General features: G+C 37.2%; 1 protein-coding gene across 17 annotated transcripts in view; it reads left to right on the plus strand.

Annotated features, from left to right (window-relative positions):
- MEF2C (myocyte enhancer factor 2C) overlaps positions 1-9,187 on the plus strand; it is a 161,730-nt gene extending 152,543 nt beyond the window's left edge. For 14 of the 17 annotated variants that reach the window (XM_045847774.1, XM_045847776.1, XM_045847771.1 and 11 more), the window contains one exon: positions 4,549-9,187. In XM_045847774.1, the coding sequence (XP_045703730.1) occupies positions 4,549-4,870 (322 nt within the window). In that variant the 3' untranslated portion in view covers positions 4,871-9,187. The remainder of the gene's footprint in view (positions 1-4,548) is intronic. The other 3 variants (XM_045847785.1, XM_045847786.1, XM_045847787.1) reach the window with 1 other exon arrangement.
- Positions 9,188-10,963: the final 1,776 nt, after the last annotated feature.

Below are 10,963 nucleotides of genomic sequence, written 5' to 3' on the forward strand. Positions count from 1 at the left end.
TTCAGTAGACTCCTGCCACAGAGCGAAGTGTTCTGGCAATGGGGTCCTCACCCATCCACCGTTTGCTTACGCGCACCCTGCTCACTGATGCCTATTGTCAGAAAGCTCAGCTTTTGTGTAAACAATAAAATAAATTCGCATGACATTGTTGCTCTGCTTTCTTGAAAAACTGTTAACTTTAGAAAAATATTAAATATTGATCAGCATCACAGTGTTTTTAGGACATTTAAATCTCTGCTGCTCTTAATAGAGGTTTCGGTAAATGAGAAAGGGGAGGGTTCCAACTAGAGAGGAACTGCATTGCAACAGACAATCATGAAGCATTTTGTTTAGTTCTGATTTGTTTCAACACCAGTTCTCATGGTGCATAATTTGAGTCTGAATTTGGTCTAGAAGTTTTTTACTGCACTTAATCACTTCCCTTATCCCTCGGATAGGATGGGGTACACGTCCAGTCCTTCTAATTTTGGCCCACCTACCTATTTACTATTCCTTCTCTTCGGTCCTTCCTCCTCACCCCCAACCCCAGGCTTCTCTCTCTCTCTCTCTCTCTCTCTCTCTCTCTCTCTCTCTCTCTCTCTCTCTCTCACACACACACACACACACACACACACACACACGCACGCACACCCAGGGTAGCTTTTCAAGAGGAGGGTCCTTCAAATGGACTAGCCCATGCTCACACAATTGAATGTTAAATGTTTCTGTAATCCCAAATTGTAATATTTATATAAAAATGGATTTTCTGAGCTGATTTAGTTTCATACAGTATAAATTAATTGTAACAATTGATTTTTTTCCCTGGCTAAAGTGGTCTCATACATGTGTGTGGTGGGCTCACCACAGTGAACGCAGTGTTCACAACAGAGTGAAACACATTTCAGTCTCTTGGAAGTAGGTACTCCCAGCAGCCCAAGATGGTCACCACAATTTTTCTCAAAATTATAAAGTACAAAAGATCTGTTTGTATTTTGTTTATGGAAATATTTTAACTCTTCAAAGTTATACTTTTAACACTATCTGGTATCTGATCTTATGTAAGCAAATTAGTCAAATGTCATAAACTGATTTGAGCCTTCACTGGTGTGGCTCAGTGGGTTGAGCACCAGCCTGTGAACTGAAAGGCCTCTGGTTCGATTTCCAGTCAGGGCACATGCCTGGGCTGTGGGCCAGGTCCCCAGTTGGGGGTGTGCAAGAGGCAACCAATCAGTGATGTTTCTCTCACACATTGAGGTTTCTCTCCCTCTTTCCTTCCCTTCCCATCTCTCTAAAAGTAAATAAAATCTTTAAAGAAAAAAAAAAACCTGATTTGATGTAGGAAGCAGAGACAACTGGCAGAAGGACCTTGCCATCAAAGGTTAGTGAAAGTCATTTGAATACTTAGATTTGAGAAAGAGACCCTCAAATTTGTAGGTGTCTTTCTCCCATCACCTACAACAAGGGCAGCCTGTTTTCTGGAAGCACTTCTATACATTATCTTTGTTGATGTGGGTGTTCAGTACATACTAAAAGGAGGTAACTTTGAGTATAGAAGACTTTTAAAAGGTTAAGTTAGATATAGTCTGATAGCCTAATTTCCAGGTGGAGGCATTACGAAATTTGAATAAAACTCTCCAGTCACATTTCATTTTTGAACAATTATGGAGAAGGGTAGGTGTCCCCTGGTTGGAAGGCATCTGTAGTTGGTGAAAACTTACAGAGGACTTGATAGGGGCACCTTGCATGTCTGGCTTCTGTCCTCCCCACCCACCTCTTTATCACCTACTCATAGGAAGCATTTCACAATTATCCGTGTCTATACAAATTTTGTTTTCAAGAAACAAGTAACCTAATCTGCTTATATTTGAACCCAGCATGTATACAGCTAAGTGATTGTTACTGCTTCTTTTTTTTTAAGAAACTACTTCCTTGATAACAGAGGCTAGACAATTAAATTTCATTCTATTTTGAATCCTCTCCCACAGTATAATGAAGCTGAATCTCAGATACTACTTATATGTCATCACTATGCATTTAGAGTCCCCAGAACTACTCAAAATGCTTCATATATGTTTTCAGTGTAAAATGAAATGCCACCAAAAGATAAACTTAGGAATTCGCCTATCTTTTCATAGGAAGGGGTAACATTAAGTGTTTTGTCTTTTATGGGGAAGAAATACAGCAAAACCTGTACAAGCCAGTTGACATTGGGAGATAATGCAGCTTCCAAATACTGTATTAAAGAAATAGCTTTTGCCCTGGCTGGTGTGGCTCAGTGGTTTGAGTGCCAGCCTGTGAACCAAAGGGTCACTGGTTCGATTCCTAGTCAAGGTACATGCCTAGGTTGTGTGCCAGGTCCCCAGTAGGGAGTGTTCAAGAGGCAACCACACATTGATGTTTTCTCCCTCTCTTTCTCCTTCCTTTCCCCTCTGTAAAAATAAATAAATAAAAAATCTTAAAAAAAGAAATAGCTTTATGATTATATTACTTTTTGCTTGCTTTATCCAGATTAACTGCTTTTACTGGTCCAAATCACCAAATATTTCTTCCTGTTTCCCATCCCCCAGCTTATGAACACAATCTAAATGTCAAAGGGCAGATGAAACTATTTATTGATATGCCACTTTATTTTCAGACTCCTAATTGACATTCATTATCAAACAGTGTGTGACTCATAGTAGAGGCATTTCATTAAATGTTAGTGAAATGGTCTTTCTTATCCAGAGCCAGGAAAATTCTTTCTTCCAGAAATCAAAAGTTGATTTCCTCTGACATCAAAATGAATTATTAAGTAATGTGGACACAAGATAAAATAGCCTACCACTATGGAACCTTTTGAAATACAGGTCCCCTCCCCATTTTAATATCTCATTGACTTAAACTTTACTTAGTTAAAACTCTTAGAAAATTAGTATGTAGTCCATAAAATAAACAGGTGATTGAAAATTACATACACTCACTAAGGTATCTTGATATAAATGCTAAAACTGCTTTGATTATAAGATCATAAAAACCAGAGAAAGAAAGGTTCACTAGGGAAACAAATAATTACCCTTTATGTCATTTTCAACATTATCTCATCTACTAATGAGAAGGAAAGTAATTCTTTGCCAGTAGGTGGTGCTTTTGTATAAAACATCACTCAAAGATAAACTCATTTCTGACTAATTTTGTATCTTTATACAACTTGGGCTTGAACTGCATCTTTCAAAAAGCCAGCCCCAAGTAACTCCACTTTTGCTTTGAAATATATGTCCATTTTTCTCATGGCTCATAATGACATTTTAATGCCATCCATTCCTCTCCATTGGAAGGTAACACAATCACATACAGGGGTAGGTAGGCTTGCTTTCCTTTGTTTAAAATGGGCGTGTCTACAGATTATTCTTTGCTGTGACTCTTCCTCACTAAAAGAGATTTCTGTATTCTCTGGACAATAAGGGCAGGTAATGCTGACTCTAGCTGTGGATGTCAGCACCATCAGAATATAAGAGCAGTGCAATGCTCTTAAAATTTATATCAGCGATGCTACTATCATTTATCCTGATGGAAGTCATTGAGATTGCTAATCTATCCTCAGGGTTTAAAGCTTTTGCCTCCAGAATTGCAAGTATCTGAATTCTCCCACATTTTGGAATAAGAGCAAGTTATGCTCTCCTGGAACGAATAAGGGCAAAGGGTTATAAAGACAATAAAATTACACTAGATCTTTCTTTACAACAAACTTTTCTTGGGCAAATCACCAATAAATGCCCATTATGCATAAGTGGAGTGGCGCCCTAAGTACCCTAGCAGAGTGAGACTAGCATTAGGAAAGTTGAGGTTAACCATGGAAAATAAACAGCATTTTCATCCTGTGTAGCTGAGAAAGGATGACGTTTCAGTGAGGCAGGATGTCTAAGTGTTTTGAAGCCAATACTTAAAATTTCTGCAGATAATTTTCAACTTCTTCCCCCTTCCCCTTCTTTCCCTTCTTCAAGCTTTCACTAAGTATGGTTATAGGTAGCCTTTATGGATTCTATTCACTTGAAATTCGAACTCTTTTTTTTACTTTCTTAGAAGATGATGCAACTTAGTGTGTAAGTGCTTATTAAATTGAGAGAAACATTTATGCCCATAATAAGGTCTTTATAATAATTCTCAAACACTGGCATTAGTAAATCAAGAAAGTCTGATTCAAAAGCTTAACACTGGATCTTAAATCTTAAATTCAGTTTTGGAACTAGTCTAGGGAGAAATTCCACAGACACAAAAAATGCTTTTTCCAGCATGTCTGGTTAAACCTTTTCAAGCTGGTACCTGTACATTTAGGAAGCCTATCAGACCAGAGGTGTGATTCCTGAGCCTGGGCCAGTTAAATACTGTGCGATTGCTGCCCAGCAAATCAACAGAGGTATCCTAAATTGCTCTGAGAAGGCAATGCCTCTCTGTGCTTCTAAGCACCTTGTCCTCCCTCTGGGCATACTCTGGTGTCTATGCGAGTCTTTAAGCTGATGTTTTATGTAATTGTGAGTTCCTGGGGGCTCCAGGCCTCCTCCATCTGTAACTGGGTTTCCTTTCCTCCTACAGAGCTTGCACTAGCACTCATTTATCTCAGAGTTCAAATCTCTCCCTGCCTTCTACTCAAAGCCTCAACATCAAGTCAGAACCTGTTTCTCCTCCTAGAGACCGTACCACCACCCCTTCGAGATACCCACAACACACGCGCCACGAGGCGGGGAGATCTCCTGTTGACAGCTTGAGCAGCTGTAGCAGTTCCTATGACGGGAGCGACCGAGAGGATCACCGGAACGAATTCCACTCCCCCATTGGACTCACCAGACCTTCGCCGGACGAAAGGGAAAGTCCCTCCGTCAAGCGCATGCGACTCTCTGAAGGATGGGCAACATGATCAGATTATTACTTAATAGTTTTTTTTTTCTTGCAGTGTGTGTGCGTGCTATACCTTAATGGGGAAGGGGGGTCGATATGCATTATATGTGCTGTGTGTGGAAAAAAAAGTCAGGTACTCTGTTTTGTAAAAGTACTTTTAAATTGCCTCAGTGATACAGTATAAAGATAAACAGAAATGCTGAGATAAGCTTAGGACTTGAGTTGTACAACAGAACACTTGTACAAAATAGATTTTAAGGCTAACTTCTTTTCACTGTTGTGCTCCTTTGCAAAATGTATGTTACAATAGATAGTGTCATGTTGCAGGTTCAACGTTATTTACATGTAAATAGACAAAAGGAAACATTTGCCAAAAGCGGCAGATCTTTACTGAAAGAGAGAGCAGCTGTTATGCAACATATAGAAAAATGTATAGATGTTTTGGACAGACCCGGCAAAGGGTGGCCATTGGTTAAAGTCACCTAACATCCTGAGAACGCTCACAAACCTGCACACATATCATTGGCGTATGGCACTCAGTAAAAAGGATCAATGACCATTAAAAGAGGACCATACCTATTTAAAAAAAAATATGTGGAGTTTGAGGGCTAACGTATTTAATTAAATAAATAAAGAAATATGGGTCTGCATCTCTTATTAAATAAAAGTATAAAAATATGTACATTACATTTTGCTTATTTTCATATAAAAGGTAAGACAGAGTTTGCAAAGCATTTGTGGCTTTTTGTAGTTTACTTAAGCCAAAATGTGTTTTTTCCCCTTGATAGCTTCGCTAATATTTTAAACAGTCCTGTAAAAACCAAAAAGGACTTTTTGTATAGAAAGCACTACCCTAAGCCATGAAGAACTCCATGCTTTGCTAACCAAGATAACTGTTTTCTCTTTGTAGAAGTTTTGTTTTTGAAATGTGTATTTCTAATTATATAAAATATTAAGAATCTTTTAAAAAATCTGTGAAATTAACATGCTTGTGTATAGCTTTCTAATATATATAATATTATGGTAATAGCAGAAGTTTTGTTATCTTAATAGTGGGAGGGGGGATATTTGTGCAGTTGCACATTTGAGTAACTATTTTCTTTCTGTTTTCTTTTACTCTGCATACATTTTATAAGTTCAAGGTCAGCTGTCAAAAGGATAACCTGTGGGATTAGAACATATCACATTGCAACACCCTAAATTGTTTTTAATATACTAGCAATTTATTGGGTCAACTGACATCCATTGTATACACTAATTAGTTTATTTTGTCCTTTTTATTTTTGAATTTTTACCAAACGCCGGGCCCCTATCTGATCTCACCATTCACCATGCAACTTGGAATTCAGTAAGTGTATACTATAACTTGTCTGTATCCTAAATTATCAGATTGATTTTCAACCCACAATTTCATATGCTTTTTTAGAAATATGCCCATGATAGAGAAGCTGTATTGGGACCCATGTCCTGCAAATATGGCCCTAGAAACAAGTGATATGAAGTTTTCTTGGTGTATAAGTTGTAAATTCCCACAGAAGAAAAATGTGAAAGATTGGGTGCTAGACAAGAAGGAAGCAGGTAAAGGGATAGTTGCTTCATCATCCATTTTTAATTATTTTAACTGACCCTCGACCTTGTCAGCGATGTAGGACTGTTGAACAACCCCAGTGTGTCAGGACCCCCAAATGTCACTTCTGCATAAAGCATGTATGTCATCTATTTTTTCTTCAATAAAGAGATTTAATAGCCATTTCAAGAAATCCCATTAAAGAACCTCTCTATGTCCCTTTTTAAAATTTTTCAAGAAATAATGATGACACTTGTCTAATATTCGTCCATAAGGGATTAATTTTCAGACCCTTTAAAAAGTGAGTGCCATAAAAAAGTTCATATTTGTTGTTTAAAAGAGATTTCCGTCCAGGAATGATTTTCCTTCTCTTGGAATGTGAAGATCTGTCGATTCATCTCCAATCATATGCATTGACGTACACAGCAAAGAAGATGCAGGCAGTAAGATCGACACTGCTAGATCACGCGCAGGACGTTTCTTACCCTTTTATTTTTTTCTTTTACTTGCACAGTTGCTATGTGTTTCTCATTGAAAAAGGCTGCCGCTGGGTGGCAAAAGCCAAGAGACCTTACTAAACTAGGCTATATTTTTCTTAACTTAATCTGAAATCTACAATTAGACCACAATGCACCTTTGGTGGTATCCAGATAGGATACTAACCTGCCTTGTACTAACGTTTTATATACTAAAAACAAACAAAAAATCTATTAATCATTTCATATAACCCACTACTCAAGGTATCCATGAAACATGAAAGAAAAACATTTATGCAAAGGAAAAATAGAAAATCATCCCTGAAAATATGCACACACACATTCACACATAGGGGAAGAAAACTAAGAAAATCATTTTTCTCACCATCAACTTGATCCCATCCTTATAATGCATCCTTATAACTTGATGTGTATAAAATATGCAAACTTATCACAAATGTTCTTTGTCATTGCAAAACACTTTATCAATATCAGTAGGAAATTATCAGTGGGTGGGAAAGGGTCATTATGTGAAAATATGAAAAAATAGCCATATTAATTTTTTACCTGCAATTTGCCTCAGCAACAAAGAAAAAAGTGAATTTCTAATGCTGAAGTACCAGCAGAAGCCTTGGCTATTTATAGCAATTCTGACAATAGTTTTATAAGAACATGGAAAGAACAGAGTCACTTGAAAATGGATGCCAGTCATCTCTTGTTCCCACTACTGAATTCACATAAAGTGGTGGCAAGATAGCGAAGGGATAATCTGAGAATTTTTAAAAATGATTTAATGAGAAGAAGCACAATTTTGATTGTGATGAGTCACTTTCTGTAAACAATTACTGTCTATCTTTACCCTTATACCTTATCTGTAATTTACCATTTATTGTATTTGCAAAGCTAGTGTGGTTTGGGTTTTTATCACAGTAAATCCTTTGTATTAGGAGTTTAGGGCAGAGCCCTGAGGGAGTAGTATTTTACATAGCCCATCCTAGAGTAACATTTTAGGCAACATTCTTCATTGCAAGTCAAAGAACCGTAAGTGGCATTTTACACAGCTACAAGTGTTGTTATACCTAATCCTATTTTAAAAGGTTTTTTGGTAATATTAAGCTTAAATACTGGTAACACTGATGCAATACACGCAAGCTGCACAACTGTATATTGTATGCATTGGTGCGTGGAAGGCTGTTCATTTCAACCTTTTTTAAAATTGTGTTTTTTAGTAAAATGGCTTATTTTTTCCCAAAGGTGGAATTTAGCATTTTGTAGTGATGAATATGAAAATGCCTATCATCCTCAGATCACTTTAAGATTACCTAAAGTGAGAATTTTTAAAAAATTCAAATACACTTTTTAAAAGAATATCTGCCCTCTCACAATTTTATGTATTTGTTTTTCTTACACACTTGTCTTTTAACTTAGAGATAGCATTTTTTGCTCCCTTTATTCTTTTGTTTGTTTTTCCAGAGAGTAATGCTTGTATTTCTTTCTTTAAAAAAAATTCTTTTAAGAAGAAGCAGCCACTCGAACCCTCAATAAAGGCTGCTGCTTAAGCATGGCATACTTCATCTGTTCCCGTCTGTGCCATCTGCTGTGATGTCATCGCTTTTATGGCGTGAATTTCTTGCCACTACAGATCTTTTGAAGATTGATGGAATACTGGTGTCTGTTAGAATGCTTCAGACTACAGATGTAATTAAAGGCTTTTCTTAAATATGTTTTAACCAAAGATGTGGAGCAATCCAAGCCACATATCTTCTACATTAAATTTGTCCATTTTGGTTATTTTCATAATCGGGTATTGCATTTGCCTTCCCTATTCATACCTCAAATTGATTCATACCTCATTTTAATTCAGAGAGGTCAGCTAAGTGACAGATTTTGTTGTGGTTTGAATGCAGTACCAGTGTTCTCTCAGAGCAAAGTAGACCTGGGTCACTGTAGGCATAGGACTTGGATTGCTTCAGATGGTTTGCTGTATCATTTTCCTTCTTTTTCTGGGGACTTGTTTCCATTAAATGACAGTAATTAAAATAGCTTGTAAATGAGGGCATACAAGCATTTGCAACAAATATTCAAATAGAGGCTCACAGCGGCATAAGCTGGACTTTGTCGCCACTAGATGACAAGATGTTATAACTAAGTTAAACCACATCTCTGTATCTCAAGGGACTTAATTCAGCTGTCTGTAGTGAATAAAAGTGGGGAATTTTCCAAAGTTTCTCCGATGGAAATAAGGTATAATTTGTATTTTGCAGACAATTCAGTAAAGTTACTGGCTTTCTTAGTGATGCAGTGTCTGTGGTGCATTTTTTTTAATTAATGTTTTCCTGCTTAAGTTTGTCCTGTTTTATCCTGTTTTTTAAAGGTAGCTTCTCCCACAAGTGCAAGTGAGCTTTCTCAATTTGCAACTCAAAATGCTCAAAAAGAGGGATGTTCATGTTTGTGGGTGAGGGTGGATATGAATTGGATCATAGTTCTTGGGGTAATCTATGTATTTAGCCAATGTGAGAAGTTCAAAGTTCTTATCTATCAAGTTCAACTTCTTCACCAAAGCGTTTCCATGAAAGTCTTTGATAACTTGCTTAAATGCACAGAATTTTCCAGAAGTCATTGTGAAAGGCACTACCATTCAGTAAGTTAAATTATTTTTGAAATCAAAATGGGTAAAAAGCACTTCCAGACTTATTTCTGCATTCTTTATCAAAATAGTTTCTTTAACCAAAGAAAGGTTGAAAATAGGCTTATATCTAAATAGTTGAGAACATTAATAAATGCCTACCTTTTCAGAAACTATAAGATATATCCATTACCAAAATTTATTTATAATTGGAATGTCCTTGGAAAGATCAATGTAAAAACTAATGTAGCAAATGAAAAGGACAATAAGAAGGCCCTGGCCAGCCAAAGGAAGAACTTTGCATTAGCAGCTGGGGAAAATGTTGCATGTGGCTTTGAAATTGCAGTGTTTTTCTCTTCTTTGGTCTCTTTATTTATGTTCAACAAACATTTATTAAGCAATTTTTACGTGTAGTCACAGATTCTAGGATGAATGAAGAGATAGCCCTTGCTTTTCAGAAACACAAACTAATACACTAACAGCAAACAGGAAACATCCTCATGTGATTGTGGAGCGGCAGCTGTGTCAGGTCCGCAGCCTGCAGCATTTAACGAACAGCTAATTGTGGGATTCTTAATTTTATGGGAAAGCTCATGCTCTGTTGCTACTCAGATAAAACAGATTGAATTCAAAAATGGAAATATTAATATCTCTAAAAATGATATCCAGTTGAGATTATCTTTTGCTTTTCCACCATTTTTCCCCATAAAACCTTAGATATATTCTAGAAAAAAGACAACTCATCTTTTGCTTAAAACCAGGTCTTCAGAAGGCTTGGTTTCTTTTTCATTAAAAAAATATCATAATATTCTTCAAGTGATAAGATTTTATTAAGAAAAATTCTGCCTACTTTCACACTAGGGTCTGGTAGACTTGATACATGCAAATGCTGTTACTGCAGAAGAAATCCATAGCTTAAAATTTGGAAGATATAAACTTACCATCTTTTTGGGCCTAGTTTTATCAAATGAAGAACTGAGCTGCATGCCAACTTGAGATAATATTTAATTTAGGCTGGATTTTTTTACAGGAGAGTCTACAGATATCATGGGTTAAGTAAAATAATTTATCTATAAAAAAAAAGAAAATGTTCTCAGAACTTCCGCCAAGTGCGAGGAGGAAACCACTGCAGCCGTCTCTGGGGCCAAGCAGGGCGGAGGCCTGGAGCAGGGACGCTCCATCGCCCGCCAGGCACAGGCAGCCTGTGGCTCGTCTTCGGAGGTGGGTAGGCCGGAGGAAATCCCAGGCGGATGAGCACAGGGCTGATTTGTGGGCATGCGACCTGTGTAGTCACTAAGAACAGCCCCATTCTTAGTTTTGTGCTCTGCTGCCATCTCTTGGTATTCTTAATTTTGTCTGTGATCTCGTTTTTGTAAATACAATCTGGTAGGACAGTAGAACATGTGTGTGAGCAGAGGAGATCACAGTAGGCGAAAAGCTTTC

The sequence above is a fragment of the Phyllostomus hastatus genome, unplaced genomic scaffold, assembly GCF_019186645.2.
Source record: "Phyllostomus hastatus isolate PE091 unplaced genomic scaffold, TTU_PhHast_1.1 phas_contig_58, whole genome shotgun sequence".
In the NCBI taxonomy this organism is placed as follows: Eukaryota; Metazoa; Chordata; class Mammalia; order Chiroptera; family Phyllostomidae; genus Phyllostomus; species Phyllostomus hastatus.